Here is a 19,632-nt window from a genome sequence, read left to right as displayed (position 1 = left end):
AATAAATTAAATTTCGCAAAATATAAACTTGACAAAGTTACCTATAAAAAAAGAGACATTTAGATGAATGATGTAAGAGAACCTACAATATGATGGTTCTAAAACTTTATCTGCCACCCCTCATTTAAGAGACAATGTTCATACAACCCACAGAAACATAATCCAGATTTTGTCAAAACCTAAGTAAATTTTTCAGGAAACTAACACTACAGTAACTTTTCATCATTATGGTTATTCATCTAGTCTTCTGATCTGTAGCACTGATAAGACAGCTCATGGTTTGTATATAATCTTTAATGCTCACTGTAACTACACTGTTCCTGTAGCACTCACTCAAGAAAGTCAGATAAGAATGCAAACAAGTGAGGGTGATGTCATTATCGGGATGACCTTCAATTTGCCATAATTCTTAATCATTCACAAATTTCTTTTTTTAGTATCAGTTTTCATAAACCTCTCAACCAGTTCCACCATACCAATGACTGATAACAATTCCATTGAGAACTCAACAGTTTTAATCTTACCCTTAATCTCTCATCTCCATTCCTCCTGACAAGAATCCCTAGTATTATTTCAAATTCTAATAACCTTCTAACTTTGTCAGTAGTTAACTCTTAGAAGTTTGAAAGCTTACAGATGTATGGAATTTCCACTTGCCTACTGACATTTGGGGCACGTGAAAAATCTGGAAGAAAGCAATGCTCAACAAAGGTCACATTATAACTTGCAAGTCTTTACCTGCCACTAAATCTTGAAATAATTGCTTTCAAATTCGGTGCTACAATTTTTATTCTCCACTAAACAGCCTTTTCAAAGTGCAACTGACTCATCGACTCCCCCAAAATTTACTAGAATCCATCCTCCTCACTCCTCACACTTCCGCAGTTTTAAGTAGGGGACTTAAAGTTGCGGCTTCCTTTGGCAATCTTCCAAATTTTTCACATACATCTAAGTAGGAGGAAATCACTGACACTTAATTTCTGTTGATGCAGTTGTGCCTGTTTTCCAACAGTTTAGAACCATAATATAGACACCAAAATAAAAGTTTCTATCTACATAGCGCTTTACAGTGCAATTCACAAAGTACCTTCATGCCCATTGAGCATTTACTCTCATAACAATTCTTGAGATACATAGTGCAATTTTATGAATGTGGAAAGTAGAACACAGTTTAAATGATTTCACCAAAGTCACACAACTACTAAGTGGTGAGACCAGGACCAAAGACATTTTTCAACTCTTGGTACACTATTCTTTCTACTTTGCCATGCCTAACAGAGAAGACCCTCTGTTTTATCCACAAGAGGACACCAGATTTTAGATTTTCAGAAAATCATGGCATCAAATTTATTTACTTCTGTTCAACCTAAGACAGAAATAGTTTAACAATCATATTCAAAGAGTAACCATCAGTTTTGTTTGGAATGTATTTCTCTGAGAGTTTCCACAATGATTACCTTTCATAACATTCTTTCTCCTCTCCTAGAAAAAGTTTTTTCTACAAATCTCAGAACAAGAAAGAGCATAACTTTTTCCCAAGAGGGTATTTTATTAAATTATTCTTTAAGAAAAAAGGAATAAAAAGTTTTAAAAACTGAATAAAAGAAATTAATATAAAACAGTAAGGAAAAACAGAAACAAGGTAAAATTAAAAACTAAAGAAACTGGGGTGATGGAACAGTTTTGGCAATGGGCGATTATGATTGAGGCACAACTCTGCGATTGTTATTAATACCACTTAATAGTATATTTTAAAGTGGACAAAATGGTAAATTTTATGCTGTTTATGAATTACCAGGAAAAAAATAACCCATAGAACTATACAGCACATAGGGTAAACCCTAGTGTAAACTATGGAGTATAGTTAGTATAATTATAATAATGTTGTTTTATCAATTGTAACAAGGCTAGAACACTAACGCAAAATGCTAATAATAGAGAAAATTGCCTGGGGGGAAGGGGTATATGGGAACTCTGTTCTTTCTGCATGATTTTTCTGTAAAGCTACAACTTCTCTAATTAAAAAGAAAGAAAGAAAGAAAGAATTAAGTTAAAATGGTTCAAAAGAAATATAAAAATATTAAACATCTAATGAATGAAAGAAAAAAAACACCAAATACACCAAAAGTTAAAAGTGAAACAAGACAAAAATACAAATTCCAAATTTAACACCCTCATGCAGGGATGAACCACCAAGGGTGGGCACAGCAGGCTTCCACTGGGCCAAGCTGCTAGTTAAAGACCCAGGAATAGAAAACAGGGCTTTTCCCTTTCTCCTTCACTGCAGAAGACTCAACACTTCTGCCCTTCTGGGTTAAAAATATCTGCGTAGGAGGAAGACACCTCTTAGCCAGCACTGAGCTCTAGCTTAGTCATCTCCTCTAACCAGCATCTATCATCTACTCTACTTCTGAACTTCAGTTTTAGCTCAGAATAAGTATTGAAGAGTGCCTTAATTACAAGACAATTTTTTGACCAAATTAAATTCGGTCAAATCTTAAAAAGATAAATCCTAATCATATTTAAAATTGTTTTAAGCAAATTTAAATTATATGTTTGATCTATAGATTAAATACAATACAGGTAATACATTTTCAAGGAATTAAAATACCCAAAAATTATAAGCCATAACCCATGATAAATATAATTTAAATTTACTTTGATTTACAAAGTGATTCTGAAGTATTCAGTGATGTCAAGTATTTTAATACTTCGAGCACCATTTTACATATATCATAAGAAAGAAGTACTAATGAATGACGCAAGGTAGAAATTTGATATGAAGGCTGTCTCCTCTCATCTTTCCATAGCCACCCATAAACAAAACGGTCATTGCTAATCTGAATAGTGCGTGAGAGGAATGAGTCAACCAATTACAAAAAGATTTTATAATCTCCCAAATGGAGTCAACTATAAAGCAAATGGCTTTTATAAGAATTTCAGACAGCTGTATATGCTCAAAGACCAAATTTTTAAGACAGTGACAGATGTAATATATTGTGGATTCATTTGTGTTTTCAACTATTAAAACTGAAAATGAGGCAAATATTTATAAATTAAAATTTTGTCTTTCAATTCTTATACCATTTTAATTTTTCCACTTTTTAGGGTAAACATTCAGTGTCACTAACAATTATTACAGCAACCATTAAAAACTTGGAAACTGGTATTTTTATATATAAAAATTCTCAGCTCACTACTTCTATAACATGTCTAAACTTGCACACACAGAACACAAGCAACACATAATCTTGATGAAATTGTATTGCCCCTTATTGTCAAGGATTACTCTGCAGGTATGCATCACCAAAATCACATTTCATAGCAAAACTAAGCTGCCAAAACTTAGTTCTCAAGTCCTCTGAAATAATAAGAAAAAGAAAATAAAAAGATGACACGTTATTGTCTAAGAATCAAGCAACTTAACCTCATTAATTTCTTATAATTAGGAAGCAGAAAATGCTATTTTATTTTCTATAAAATAGAAACAAAGTCCAAGAATCTGAAAAAAAAATTTTCCCAACATAATATACAACTTCCTCTTCCAAACATCATATCCAAAATACACTAGAATCAAAAAAAAAAACCTTTCTGAACCATACCCATAAGAGGAAATTTACTTTTTATTTTAACTTATTTTGAAATAACTTCAAACTTACAGGAAAGCTGCAAAAATAACACCAAAAACAACTCCAATATACCCCCTCATCCAAACAGCCAAATTTACTAACTTTTTGCAATATTTATCATATCATTCTTTCTATCTATCTGTCTGTAGGTCTATTATCTAAACAGTTGATAAAGGTTATACACATCATGTTCCTAACACTTTCAGGTACATTTCCTGAGAACAGAGATACTGACTATGTAACTAACTTAACTACAGCTCTCAAGCTCAAGAAATCTACATTGACATAAAGCAACTTTTTCAGTTGTCCCAGTAATGTTCTTTTTTTCTCTCCCATGGTTGCAACTTTGGGTTTTATTTTATATATATAAAAATTTATTTTATATATATGTAAATTTACATATATGTTTATTTATTTATTTAACAATATACAACCTAAAATTTCCCCTTTAACTGCATTCAAATGCATAATTCAGTGGTATTAAGTACATTCACAATGTTGTGCTATTACCACAATCATCGATTACCAAAACTTTTACATCACTCCAAACAGAAATTCTGTACCAATTAAGCTTTAACTCTCCATTCTGTATAGCTGCTGGTAAGCTGTATTCTAGTTTCTGACTCCAAGAATTAGAACAGTTTACTTTTAAACCATAGATCCTGAGGACATAACATTACATAGTATTTCAGTGTATTAAAATATACCTGAACTTATTTGGATTTCATTCCAATGAATGTTTTCTGCATAAATTCCTAAGTTAAATCAAATAATCTTTTATCAAAATAATAAAGATGTCTAAATTTTTTAAGTTATCTGATGACAAAATTTTAATTAATGATAAATTTGAATACTAAACACACCCCTATGCTGGTGCATTTCTACCATACCAAGTCAAAATTATTTTTGAAATGACTAATTTCTGGAAGCTTACACATTTGCAGAAGACCATCAGATGTACTAAACTGATAGTTCTGTGCTTTTTTTTTCAAATTCAAGTGACAAATAAGAAGGAACTGAAAGAGGAAAAGGCACTATCTGATCTTTAACAGTTCTGCTAGTAAGTTACAAAGTTTGTGGTTTCTGAACAGTTCTATTTAAAAAAAAAAAGTTTTAAATAAGGCACCCATAGATTGTGATGATTAAAATCTACAGCCTTTCAAAGTTCTTTATATGAAACTTTATAAAAAGATTTAAGAAATCTAAAATGGGTATTAGTTGTACAACACAATTTTTTATTTATTTCACTTTAATAATAGAACAAAACTCAAGTAATTATTGAGCACCATCCATACATAAGACACCTTCCCAGAGTCTGCAACAGAAAAGGCTAAAATTTGGTGGGCAGCATAAATCCAAGCTATCAAAATCCAGGCTATACCTCCTTCAAGAGGGAATGTAACTACCACAAGGCAAATAACAAAAGGATTATTCAGCAACTTCTTTTTATATCTTCTAAAAGCTTCTCTTTTGTAAATTTCACTTGTTCAGTAAAACTATCATACTTCTAAAGAATGTAATAACAATTAAGAAACTCAACATTCTATGCAATTTCCATTCCTTTTCTTTAAAAGCCATCTTAGTACTTTAATCACAGTGCTTCAACAAATCAACAAATATTCACTGAGCACATACTATGGATCAGGTACTCTTCTAGGCTCTGAGTAAACAAGATGAAAACAGACAACTCCCTGCCCCAAGGCAGATTACATTGTAGCAGTAAGAATGCTTCCTGATATTCCTCATTACATGTAAATATTTATGCCAAAAGCCATACATTCTTCCCCTACTCCGCAAGATGTTGAAAATGAAGTAAAACCCAGACTATATTTAAAAAAAAGGTAACCTGACACCAACAGAGAACTGATCTCAGAGATCTAATTGTCTCTCCCGAACCTCTGGACTAACCCTGACTGTCCGTACTCCTCCGCTGACCCGCAAGCCCCACACACAGAGCTAAGTTCCCTCATCATTTCCAGTGGTATAAACTGAGCATACACTTATCAAAACCCTTACAACACTCTATTACAGTCATTTATTTAAAACTGACACACCCCTTTGAGAACTTGATCTTCCTAACTGCAACTGCTTTGCATCTGTGCCTGACACATAACTCATACTCAGAAACATTCACAGAATGAATGAACACGGGTTGAATACTTCTTATGGTGTTTAGGCTTTTTCCCATGGTTTTATTTTGTTGTCTGTTAAGAATAAATATAATATTGCAACAACTCTGTCAAGCTTAGAATTAGTTAGGAATTTTCCAAAAGTGGTGACTTTCTAAAACTGCTGTGAAAAAGTCAATGATACTAGGAAATTAGGAATTATAAAGGGCAATTTCCCCTCTGAGGGGTTGTACTAGGTGCTCATTGAGAAAACTGCCAGTTTTATTAGTCTACTGTTCTCTGCAAGGTGTCTTTAAGACCCCAAGAGGTACCAATATCCTACATTCTTCTAAAATTCAATTCAGGGCCACCTCTGGCAAGTTCCCCACAAGGCCAGTGACTAACTACCATGTAAATATGAACCAAGACATCCCTCTTACAGATGAAAGTAAATCACTACCTGAACTAAATCAACTCATCCTTAATTTATATAAACTATAAGTCTAATCTATGCTCAAAGCAAACCTAACAATAGGAAAAACCAATCAACCCGGAAATATAGGAAGACCACAAGATTTCAGGAACTTCTCAGAGCTATCTTTAATTCTTTCTAGCTCCAGAATGAAAAATATTTTTTTAAAAAATCTCCTAGTTCACATAATGTTCCTTTAAAATAAGCCTAAGAGTCTCAAAAGTGGGAAAAGGTTTTGAACTTTAATACCTTTTTCCAGGAAAGGATTCTTTTGGAATTGATTGTGAACATATTTTGTACTTAATCACTTTGATTTTCGGTTACCTAAAATAAAAACATAGCCACCTGCCTAAAGCATTCAAAAAATGCCTTCTCCTCATATTCTATATAACCTTTAAAATGTACATTTTAAAAGGTTAATTCCTGCCCTCTAACTTACAAATTGAAAATAAAAATTTAGAGGAAAACAAAGGGAGACGTGAGCATTCAAAAATCTCCAAATGAAAGAATATTATCAAAAGTATATCAGGAATTATTTTTGCATATTTCAGGCAAGTCAGTTCCTTTTTGTAGGTGTCTTGAGACATTGGTTTTTTTTTATCAATCTGAGAACATCAGGATGGCCTGGCAAATGGGATCTTGAATAGGCCGAAAGCAGTTACCTTGCTGGGAGCATTCTCATGGTTAAAAGGAAGAAACATTATGCTCACACCTGCAGACCCCTTTCTACACTCAAATTCCAATGTACATGACATTTATTGCATGCAATCCTACATTCACAATCTATGCATTATTCATATAGTTATTTTACCCTGAAATGGTTTTCAAATACAGTACTTTAAAACATAAATAACCAGGAACCAAGCAACCTGAATTCCTAAAGTTTTGTGATTATTTGAATGAAATGCTTAATTGAAAAACAAACTATACTCCCTCCCCACCCTTGATTTCCTAATGTAATTTACACACTTTCTATTTCCCATACACTTGAGGACAATAAAAGTTTTTAATTTTATCTACTCTTATATTGAAGTTAAATAAAGAAAAAACTTCTTTTGGTTTGTCTTAATGAAAAGCTTTATTTAGTTTGAAATAACATGATCCAGAATAAAAAGCAGAGACTGATATGTCCAATTATTGCCATCTGCAGCCACCATATATCACGTAATCCCCAAAGGCCTGGCATGTTGTAAGTGGGGATGGGTAGACTGCCGCTGGGAAAACAGACTTTTTAATTTAGTTGTGGTAAGAATTTTCATCCTTACTGGAATTCTTCATGAGATATATATAATAAACATCAATTTGGAGAGTAAAGCTTTGAGATATCACCATCAGATATTGAGGAGGGGAAGGAAGAGTTTCAGTTTTTTCCCACTTAGACATAGGTCAATTTAAATAGTTGGTTTAAAAATTACTAAGTGCTTTAAACATATCGTAGCTTATAAATAGTAAACTTAAGACAAACATATGAGAAATTTAAAAAGGTATCTATTGTGCATGAGTGATGCTTAATACAACACTTCATACCATCAAGTGTTTGCAGCAGTGTCCATAATTATATGAGGTCCCTTTTAGATGCTGTATCAAATTAAACTAAAATATATTCATATTGGCTTTCTGGGAGCTTATTTGATATGCATCAAATGACATTTTGTTCCTGTGTTTAATGGTGATCTGTATACAGCTGTGCATATAATTTCTTTGCTTATTCTGGCACCACTATTAAAAATGACCATGACTATGTTTGATATTTTACAGATTTTGATTTAAAACATTATCAGCTTTCTAATGTGGGACTAGTAGGGGGATGTTTAGAAGTCCTTTCAGATTTCTTGTAGACTATGAACTACAAGTCTAAGAATTCCCTCTAGACTGTAGATTCTGAAGCAGTGTATTACCAGCTGCTAAATTTGTTCCGATTGAAAATAAGACTCTGAAAGATTGCAGCTCAGAACATCATATAATGTTTTTTCTCTGTTTGTTTGTTTGTTTGTTTTTAAACTCAGCTTGGAACTTATTTCCAGGCAGTATTTTGGAGAAGGGCTATACTATGTATTTACTTCTAAATTTTCATCTTTTAATGAAATGTACCTGGACTGCAGTAGCAATTAAACCCATTTTCAGATACTCGTTGAATTATTTCTGAACACCACCACTGAAGAATTCCATATTATTGTATACTTAATAAGGCTCATCTCTAAATAGTACAGTGAATATAAATTTGGTTTCTTGTGGTCATGATCAAGATGGTAATTCTTATTACAGAAGAAATAAGAAATTTGGTCTGCAGTTGGAGAGCTGGTCTACTCTATAAAAATGAAAATGCAGAGTGTGGGTACTGTCATTGTGGAAATGGGAATAATTGGATGTCAGAAATCTGAATGTACTATCATTTCACAGTTGGGATTTAATTGTAATTGGTTGTCACCCTGTGAGGTAATACCTAGAATTAAATAATATATGTAAACTTTCATGCTATTTAGTCTTAAACTTTTATTGTTTAAAGTTTCTAGCCTATGTATTCAACATCTATATTTATATTTAATCAGTGACTCATGATATTTATAATACACCCTAAACCAGTGATATGGAATTTTGGCATGGTTTGGTATGTGGTAGGAAAACTGTCTTATAAAATATGTATCTTTGTGAAGACATATGACACAATGTTTATATATAATACAAAGAATGGTGATAGAAATGCCCACCCTGAATTAAAGCTTCATATCTGCTTTCTAAATGGCCTGTGTTGGTTATTAAATGATAGTAAGAGTCATTAGATGCTTTCTGCAGCGGTAGATTATATTTTACTCTAGAATCCAGCATATAGTACTTTTTTGTTTTTTGAAATTGAAGTATAATTTGTGTTCAATAAAATGCATACTTTAAAAAAAAAAGTATAACAGGAAGTATATTTCCTCGAAAGGCAAGGAAACAAGAAAGTTCCAAGAAGTAACCTGAACAAATTTGCACTCTGACAACCCACCATGGCCCGCCAAACAACAGCTGGAGAGAGCATACCACTGTGAGAAAAACTGCCTCCCACATGTAACAAGTGGGAATTGTGGGCATTAAAAATCAAGAGGTCTCCTTGGATTAAAACAGCAAAAATAAATAATGTAAACAAAGTATCTAGTGAGACAAGTTATAATCACACTATTATATATAAATTCTGCAACATTCCTATCAAAGTAACAATATTGAACAGTGATATTTAATTTGCTTTTACACATGCTGGCAGTTATGGAAAGAAGATGAAATGCCCCAACCAAATACAAAAGAACATCTATTCTTAACTACATACAACAAAATGCATATATATAAAACAACAAAAATGGCATATCCCAAATATAAGGTTCTGAAAAATGAGTAAATTTTGTCCCTTGTATGTTCCAAGGATAAGAAAACGAAACAGTTTCACTTTCTTCAACAACCTAGAATATGAACACTTTCATTCCAGATCACTCTAAATTTATCCTGGGGCTCCCAGATTGAGAGGGACTCAGAAAGATTTCTCCAATGAGCACAAAGCCAGAGCAAAAACAACTATCACGGTAACCACATTTTTAAGATTGGTGACCATTGGGGAATGAATCATGCATCCCATAAAAGACATGTTCATATCTTAACCCACGATCCTGTGGGTGTGAACACATTTATAAGTAAGACCTTTAGCAGGCGTTAGTATTTGTTAAGGCATTGACAAACTGAATCAGGGTGGTTCTTAATCCATATGACTGGAAGACTTGCAAAGAGAAGAAATTCTAACACAGTCTGCAGAAGCCAGCAGTCAGAAGAAGCTGGCAAAAGAAACCGGAGCAGAATGAGAGAGAAAGTGCCATGTGATGGAGGACTGCCATCATCAGAACACTGCTGTCCCCAGGAGAAAAGCATGGCCTTGCCAACATCTTGATTTTGATCCGCTAGCCTTTAAAGCCACGAGACAATAAAAGCTTGTTTAAAACAACCCATTGTGTGGTACTTGTCCCAGCAGCTCTGCCAAACTAAGAAAATGACCTTACAGATGTTTTCCCACATTGGGCAATGATATAAAGTCCCTAATCCACTTTAATACATGTATAATTCACAAAAGTTCTGCTTTCTAAATGTTAAAAGTTCTATTGGGTTTCTGCTACGTGTAGATAGGTCTGGATGGGTTTTAAGGTAGCCTCCACAAACATTTCTATACGGTATCTGTCCCTGCAAATCTTGTTATTTGAGAACAGAGAAGAGGAAATGTGGGTATAGAATGGAAAGAGCCTGAGCACAGGGTACATCAAAACAGCCCAGTCCAAAACACATATGGGTATATATTTCCAGAGCATCTGTTACTGTCATACCAGCATGCATTTGAGGTCACTTTACAAAAAACAGCTCTCTGTGATTTAATTTGATCAACATTCATTTATCAAAAGCCAGGCATTGTTCTAGGTCCAGTTTCTTTTACTGATTCTGTGAATATTTTTCAAATATGCCAGACACCATACTAGAGTTTTCCTGTAAAGATTCAAATTAATGCCATGGCCCAGTCCTTGGAGAGCTTACTTCTGGTGGAGCAAAAAGACATTTAGATAAATATCTGAATAAAGAACACAATAAGCACTAAAATACAGGCAGAAGTAAAATGCTGTAGATTCCAGTGTAAATGGTATCCCTATAGAGGAAAAGTTATTAAATGCAAAACCTGTCTAAGTTAGTACTCTTTGGCTTAAGGTTCTGATTAACGAAAAGAGAAGGCGGCAAGTAAATGATTAATATGAGCTGGATATCAGAAAGAAGTATAATTTGATACTGAGTTGGATGGACTGATCAAAATAGAAAGTCAGTAGGAAATTGGGATTTATTCCTGAAAGAAATAATTCTAGATAAACAGAAAGGAATAAAGACAAGATTTGCTAAAAATGTGGAAATTACTAATAAATAGCTAGAACTGTTAGATCAAAGATTCACTAAAGATGAAAATGTGAATCTCAAAAAAGAGCAGTGGGGGTGGGAGTCATCTCCTGAGCAAGAGTAACCACAGAGAATAACTCAGTAACTGTTATAACATTGGATTCATTAATTTCAGAGAACATACCATATTACTGACTTTTAAAAATTTACCTGTATCATATATAATTTATATTCTAACATTTCCTTGCATGATAATAAAACAGCTTTTACTGAGCTTATGAGAGGTCACTCTACTATGAGAAGCAATAGAGTACTGGTGATTAAAATACAAACTCTGGAGTCAGACTGCCTGAATTCAAATATAAATCGACAACTAAGAAGATGCCCTCAGGCAAGTTCTTCATTTCTCTGTGCTTTCATTTCTTCATGTGTAAAACGAACAAAAAATTTCCTACTTCATAGGATTGTTGTGAGGCTTAAATAATTAGCATATGTAACACATCCAGAATTGTACCAAAACAATAAACACTACATAAATATTAGCTACCACTACTACTAGGGATGCGCTATCAACAAAATATAAAAAAAGAAATCTAGAGCACCAAAGCTGGAAGAGAAACCCTCAGAGGGTTTTATTTTTATTGAGGAAGAGTTAATTTTCTTTCCCCTGAAGTCCCCAATCACTTCAGGGAAAGTAGGGGCAGTGTGGTAACAATAAGTTCTGTTATTAGCATTGAGGAGAGGACATCACTGCTGGCTGTACTTCCCTGCCTGCTGGGAGTCTAGAAAGAAAGCAAAGAGAAGAATGATGGCAGCAATCAGCTTGTAGATCTACCAGGAAGAGCATTAGGATCTAAACTTTGGCACTTTTCTCCTGAATACCTGGTAAAGAAATTACTAGGAAGGATGTCCTGCCAGAGAGACCACCATTAGGAGTGATTCCCAAACAGTATGTTGTACACCACCAAACCAAATCCTGTTAACAAAAAGGGTACACTGTAAGGAAATACTAACAGCACCTCTCATGGCAATTTTTAAATTTGTGAGTCTTCCACATAAATCCATGTTACTCTCAAGAAAGTTCTAAAATGCATCTTTTTCAGAAAAGCAATATAATGCCATCGAAGCAAGTCCAAATTGCAACTGATCAGATGAACATCATCATCTTACCAAAATTAGCCATATCAAGTTATATTTCAACAACTTATGTCATTTCAAACCACTAACTAAAATTTAGTTAATAATAATGCATCTCTGAAGATACTTAGGATCTAAGTTACACAGAATAAATGAAAGAATTTAAATGTTCCCTATTAAAAAGTGAATAAAAGAAACATACCAAATATCTTAACATGATATTACCAAAGCTTGGTTTCAACCAAGTCTACGCTGAGTATCATATTCGCTACTTGACCAAAGACACTCATCAAAAAATAAACCAATATTCTGACAAACCTTTACAAAGAACATTTTACTTTTTTCCAACATCTACTCCTTTTAGTAAATCAATCATGGTAATCTCACCACCTCACCGCCTCTATTTTCAGGAATGGTCAGGGACCATGCCAATGTAGACCAGTGGGATCCAAGGAGAAGTGCCCTGCAGGATTCTGGGTAAGGAAGTTTCTGGCTTTACAGAGACAGGCATGAGAAGCCAGTGTCTGTCATTCCCATAGTCATAACAAGAAAGCAGAGTTCCAACTTCTAATGACAGTCATCCTATAAACACAAGAAATCTAAGCCTTCTGATGGAACCATTACTGTGAGTAGTAAAGCTGAGGCAGAGAAAGAACCTAGATATTTGATGATCTGCCTTTGGGTCTCCTCTTGTATGAGTATCCAGTGTGCTTATTATTTAAAACTGATTTTACATTTATACCCAAAAGCACCCTAATTTACATTTTTTCCAAGTCTATTATATACCTATGATTTTCATCCACATTAATTTAAATGTGAGTAAATAAACTTTTATTCTACTTTAAACAAACTGATGCATACAATATACTCTTATTAAAACAAACATAATAAATTATTGATAGTTAAATATATTTTAATAACTTTAATTTTTATATATTTCCCTATAATATTTAGCAATAAGGCAGAAAATTAATAAAACATTACTGAAACAAACTCTCAACTTGACATTTTATTTTTATAGCCCTCTTAATCAAATACCATTATTTTTTAGGGCACAAAAAAATTATAACTTATCTGACTCTAAAATATTAGTCATATTCATACTATTTAAGACAATCAAATATAGAAGACTGTTATTGTTTTTTACATGATTGAGCCTAGCTTTTTGTTAAATCTTTAGAATTTGCTGCAACTAGTCATAGTTGGAGTTCATGGGTAGATTGGATTAATTGCACCCTATAGAGAGACCAAAAGTGTTTATTTTAACCAGCTATTACATATCCAACTTCAGCATTCTGGATAAATATAAGTGAAGATGTTTCTAATAAGTAGCAATTTAAACAAAAACAACAAAGAGACAGAAAGGTAACAAAAGAAGGGTAGAGGTAGAAAATAAAAACTGGAATAACATTTTCCTAAAAAACGGAAAAAGGCAAAGGGAGGTAGGAGGGAGTAAGCAATTAGAAAGTCTTTATGGAAAGGTCACAATCTCTCTGACATATGCACAGATCTGGTGTTACATAAAGCAGATGGGTCTTTTCATCAAGATCACTTTAGCATGCATTTAAAATGTTAGAGAATCCATGTTTCCGAAACACATTTACAATGGGGTAAGCGTATCTTCAGGCATCTTAGCTAATGTTCTAGCAGGTATTTTGAAGATTTATTCATATCATAAGTGTATTGTGCCAGTTTGAATGTATTATGTCCCCCAAAACACCATTATCTTTGATGCAATCTTGTGTGGGCAGACAGTGTTGATTAGATTGTAATTATTTGAGGGTTTCCATGGAGATGTGACCCACCCAACTCTAGGTGATATCTCTGATTAGATAATTTCCATAGAGTTGAGGCCCTGCCCATTCACATGGCCCTTGATTAGTTTACTAGAGCACTATATAAGCTCAGACAGAAGGAGTGAGCTTCCTACAGCCGAAAGGGACACTTTGAAGAATGCACAGGAACTGAGAGAGGAGCTGCAGCTTACAGAGACATTTTGGAGAGGGCCTTTGAAAGCAGACTTTTGCTCTGGAGAAGTTAAGAGAGGAAAAATGCTCCAGAAGTGACATTTTTGAGGTGCTGTAGCCTAGAGAGGAACGCCCTGGAAGAAAGCTATTCTGAAACCAGAACTCTGGAGCAGACACCAGCCACATGCCTTCCCAGCTAACAGGTTTTCCAGACACCATTAGCCATCCTTCAGTGATGGTACCCTCCTTACCTGGGACACTTTATGGCCTTAAGACTGTAACTTTGTAACCAAATAAACCCCCTTTATAAAAGCTAATCCATCTCTGATATTTTGCATTCTGGCAGCATTAGCAAACCGGAACATACACTATACAAAAGATTTAAATTGGAGATGAAAAAAACAATGTATCCACTTGAGTCTGCAAAGAGAACTCCATTGAGCCTAAAATGAATTCAAATGGGCAATCTTTACTGTATAAGATAACAAAAGATAACCTTTTAAATTAAAAGAGACATCCTAAAATCTAGGCTGACTCCTTGCCAAGCAGCAAGCCTGGGCACAGCTGTAGTCCAGAAGTGCAGTAGGCAGGGCTAGTGGAGCCAGAAATATGTGGGCCTTCCTACCTAAAATTAGCCATGCCCATTTTACCACAGCCTAGTTGGGCTCCTCTATTTTAAGGTGTGCAGCTGCAAACTGCTTAAGAGCATATAATTGCTGCCAAGGTCAATTTTGAGCTAAGAGCATCAGTACCCTTTATACCAAGGCTTTAAGATGGCCAGCTAGACATAAAATCCCACACTTAGTCATGCTATCTAGGGTTTAAGTACACTACAAGTAAATAATACTTTGGAAATGTGTGAAAATGAATCACACAAGGACACATTAAAAAGGAAATAAGCAAGAAGAGTAATTCCTTATTTCCTGCCAGCCCTCCCCACATACACACATAAACAATATAACAAAAGGTGGAGGGGGGTGCTGGGGGGGTGCTGGGGATGGGGGGGGGTGTGACAAAAATCACCACACTGAAGTTTTCTTATCTTTTCAGGAAATTGTATAGCATGAACAGCTTCCAAGTAATGTCACACTATTGTTTGCCTCTCTCTGAAAGTACTATGCTACATGAGTAAATCCAACACAAGGGCCCACTCAGTCTGCATTCTACTCCCATTGGTACTGGCTGGAGAATATGCCAAAGTATTTTTAAAAAAAGGCTAAATTTCAAAGATGAATGAAAGAATGAAAAGACGTGACTCTTCTACCAAAACTAACAATAATGTTATCAACGAATGGTAAAGTTGAGCTGTAAATTATATGGGCTTACCACACACTTGAAATTCAAGCTGCACACATAGTATTCCCGATTTCTACAGATCCCTGGCAAAAAACTTTCTATTTTATTAACAACAATCTGAGACACCACTTACAGAATACACATTTAGCACTATTATTATCCTGATTCTATCATCTTCCAGCAGCCTACAACTTATCACTTGTTTTGACAAATGCAATTAATTATTTTAAGAATTAACAACACACACATACCTTCATTTTCAGAGGCATGACATTTCACTTTTAATACCAAGTCAAAAGTTCTTTCTGGATTTTCCCTAAAAGAAAAAGAACTTTGTTATATTTATTTCCTATGATGTACAAATAAACATCTCTATAAAGTTTTTATTTTATTAATTCCAAAACTGATCCTGTTCTGGTCTCAGTATGGTCCATGTAAACAGAAGACCACAGTGTAGGAGAAATAACAATAACAGTATTTTCCCAGTTCAGTAACTTAAGAAAGCTAAGGCTTAGGAGTTCTGAGACTTGAGGCCAAGCATTTAACCTCTGAGTCTGTTTTCTCAACTATAAAGTGCCTTGTTCACTTTACAAAATAATTGTGAGGATTATAAATCAAATAATATATGTGAGATTACTTTATAAAATACTGAATATTATATAAATGCAAGGCATTGCTTTTATTGAATTAAAATAGGAAAGCCAGTGCAAGTGTATTTACCTTGCCCTACCAACAGAGCTTAACAGCAGACTAGGGCTTTCTCCAAAGGACTTGCAATATAAGTGTAAATGATGGATACCTGGTTCCACCTGCTAGGTTCCTAAAGTATCATGAACTATGAGCAGACCTTCTAAACCACTATAAAACATTTATAATGCTCCTTAAATGTGATACTTTGGATTTACTTTTCTTGAGATATAATTATTGCACTTAAATGTGTTTAAAGTACTGAACTATACATAGACTTTAAAGCTAAAAAAATACAAATTGCTTTGTGTCAAATATCTTTGGGGAAAACGAACACCTGCCTCAATATTATAATTTTCCACCAATTCACTGGTTGAGTTTCAAAAAGCAAATTGCAATCTAGTGAGACACTTTTTTTTTTCAAAAAGTTCTGTTTGAATCTCCCTTGCTGCTAGAAGATAAAAGATTAAGCAGTCTGATACCACGATGTCCACGTGACCAGTGTTAATATATTTCAGTTATTCCTGCTAACAAGTCCTTAGTGTCTTTTACACTGACTGTTTCAATACCTACTTCCTTCAATAAACTCTTGCCAGCTCTGATTTCTAAATAAACATTGCTTTAAAAAGTTATATTACAAGACATGAATCTAGAAACATAGGAAGTAACAAGTTATATAAATTAATGTCAAAAATATACATTTCCTCAGTCCTCTCACTATAAATTTGTTTCAGTGGGAACAATCTGGACTCAAGTGAGCTCTTCTCTCATATTAAATTTGAAAGTATACTTTTTAATCACCCACCCACCATGATGTCAAACACTGAAGAAAATAACTATAAATTACATGGTTTATATTTTTTCAAAATGTTCCCAATATTCTTTAAAATCTCTGAGGTGTAAAAAGCAAATATTGATTCAGTTATATTTCCATGAAATTTAAAAGGCCTTTAATGACATTCATTATTCATTATTTGAATATACATGACATTCATTATTTTAAACTTTGGGGGAATGGGAGGAAAAGAACGAACGAATTCTTTTCAAAGTAAGTTTCAGGAGAAAAATATAACTCACATCTCTAAAATACTCAGAAAGTAATCACCACATTTATCAAATCCTTTTTACTTAATTAATCAACTGTTTATTTCCGGACACTTTCTCATTTAGAAAAATATCCACTGATGTATAGTTTAGTACACACATAAAAATACCATCTAATTGGACACCGTATTGCAAGCAGCACGCATATACACAGTGCCTATATAAACAAACATCAGAGACAAATTTAAGTGATAAGAAGAAAAATCAGAAGAAATTATCCGAGACAAAACTGATAAATACACTTCAGAAAAAAAATGGTCATCTTAATGCTAGGAAAGCACTTGAACTAATAACAGCGTAGCCTCAACGCTGACTCCCTCCGGGGCAGCAGTAGGACAGATGCCCGGACGAGTCGCGTCTGACACACTGGGGGAAGAATGAGAAACCCACAGCGGGTGGTGGCAGGAGCCGCTCGCCTTCCCTCTCGCCCCCGGGATGCGCGCACAGACGCGGGGGCTGCCGGCCGCTCCGGGAGGAGCCGCGCGTATCCCGCTGGCCCGGGACGCGGGGCTCGACAGGCTTTGCGGCCTAGCGCCGTCCCGCCGGCCGGAAAGGAGCATGGGGACCACCCTGCGACCCTCGCCCAACATCTCCGGTCCCTGGAAGCCGGCCGGGCGCCCGGGCGCGGAGCGGGCCGAAGGCACGGGGTTGGGAGGGGCTGCCGCCGGGCGCCCCCCGCCCACCCTCCGCGGGGCACGCCACCCGCCACTCACTTGGTCCTGCAGTCCATGGTTACATGTCGGGGTGGGACTGTTCGTCCCCGCCCGCTCGCGCCGGCCTCGAAGCCCGAGGGTCGCGCCGCCCCCGCCCCCGATGGCTGTCCGGCCGGGGAGGGACGCTGCTCACAGCGGCGGCGGCGGCGGGCCCCTGTCGGCGGCGCCCCCGGCGATTCCCTGCCTCCCACCCCACCCCCAGCGCCTTTCTGTGACAGCAGCGGCAGCAACAGCGCGGCCGCCGCCAAAGCTGGGGCCTCTCAGTTCCCGCGACCCGGCCGCCCGCGGCGGCTCCTGCACCTTCTGCAAACCAGGAAGTCGCCGGGAGGGGGAAGGGGCGCGCGGGGACGCGCCCGGCGGCCTCACCTGAGCCGCGCGGCCATCCGGCCGGAGCCTGCGGGGAAAGCGGGGGTCCCTGCGACCCAGCTGCCAAAGGGACTATGGGGAACGTCAGTGCCTGCTCGGTGGCCCACGTGTCACTTCACAACCGAGTCAGAAACGCAAGGTGCCCCCTGTCTCCTCAGCACCGGCTTCCTCTTTGGGTTCAGTCCAGTCTTCAGGGCATCAAGGCTACAATTCCCCGAAAAGCAGAGTACTTGAAAAAGTGCTTCAATTTGCAGTATTTTTCACATCACGTGCGCACGAAATTGGAACCTAATTGATGGGTATTGTCTGCTGGTGCCGTCATCGTTTTCGGGCGCTTTGTTTACTTTGAAACTGCAAATTCAGAGCTCAAGTTGATGTCCCTGGGTCCTGCCTCATTCCAGCTGTGGCCTGGATTCTGAAATCCAGAGCTGCCACCTCCTGATTCAGGAATGTCCGCATATGTGCACCTGCTAAATAGCCCTGTCAAGTAGCAAAATGATAGTGCTCCCCTTTCCTGCACATATGGAAGACAGACATTCCTGTATCACAGACTGCAGTAAAACCAGGCACTAACTTTTGGACACATTCACAGAGTGGTGGGCCTCAGAGACAGGCAGTCTAGGGGTGCTCGGAGAAACACCACTCTCAAAAAACTATGTCTGAAGAATGAGGGTGGGAGGGGCTAAAACAAATAGCTAAAATTTACAGAGCAGTGTCTCATGTGTTAAGCAGTTTACATGCATTGTCTCACTTTATACTCGCCATAATTCTGTTAGGTACTTTTTACCAATATTTTATAGATGAAGAAATTGAGTCCAGGTTAAGCCAGTGGTTCATGACAAAGCTGAAATTCAGACCAAATCTGTCCAATGCTGCTTGTTTACTTATACTCCATACTGCCTCTCTACCTGCCCTATTACCTCCTATGTAGGAGCTACAGAGAAGAGATGGAGGAAGAGAATTATAAAGGATATTCAAAAGATTATCAAGGTCTGGGCTGTTATGCAGAGGTCTTCTGTAAAAGGGCTTCTGCCAACATTGCCAACCTTAACATTTGGTAACTGTTTTTCATTCAAATGGGGATTGCCTCATATTCTATGCATGCAGAATGTAAGATGATGAGAAGAAACCAAATGTGATATGAATATAGGGTTAGCCGTGAAATATAAAAGTCAGACAAAGTGTCTTGGGAATTAAGTGAAGTATTTGGAATCAGAGAACCTAAAATTACACTCAATTATGCCAATCTTAGACTTTCTT

At 36.3% G+C, this 19,632-nt stretch overlaps 1 protein-coding gene across 3 annotated transcripts in view; it reads right to left on the bottom strand.

Annotated features, from left to right (window-relative positions):
• DENND1B (DENN domain containing 1B) overlaps nucleotides 1–18,528 on the bottom strand; it is a 282,470-nt gene extending 263,942 nt beyond the window's left edge. For 2 of the 3 annotated variants that reach the window (XM_037825100.1, XM_037825102.1), the window contains exons 1-2: nucleotides 18,007–18,175; nucleotides 15,754–15,818 (exon numbers count right to left, since the gene is read on the bottom strand). In XM_037825100.1, coding sequence (XP_037681028.1) covers nucleotides 15,754–15,818; nucleotides 18,007–18,023 — 82 coding nt within the window. In that variant the 5' untranslated portion in view covers nucleotides 18,024–18,175. Of the gene's footprint in view, nucleotides 1–15,753; nucleotides 15,819–18,006; nucleotides 18,176–18,372 lie in introns of those variants that run through there. The other variant, XM_037825101.1, reaches the window with a different exon arrangement.
• Nucleotides 18,529–19,632: the final 1,104 nt, after the last annotated feature.

This window comes from Choloepus didactylus, chromosome 2 (assembly GCF_015220235.1).
Source record: "Choloepus didactylus isolate mChoDid1 chromosome 2, mChoDid1.pri, whole genome shotgun sequence".
Classification (NCBI taxonomy): Eukaryota; Metazoa; Chordata; class Mammalia; order Pilosa; family Megalonychidae; genus Choloepus; species Choloepus didactylus.
Note: the sequence above shows the minus strand (reverse complement) of the source record. Positions and strands in the feature narration are given on the sequence as shown.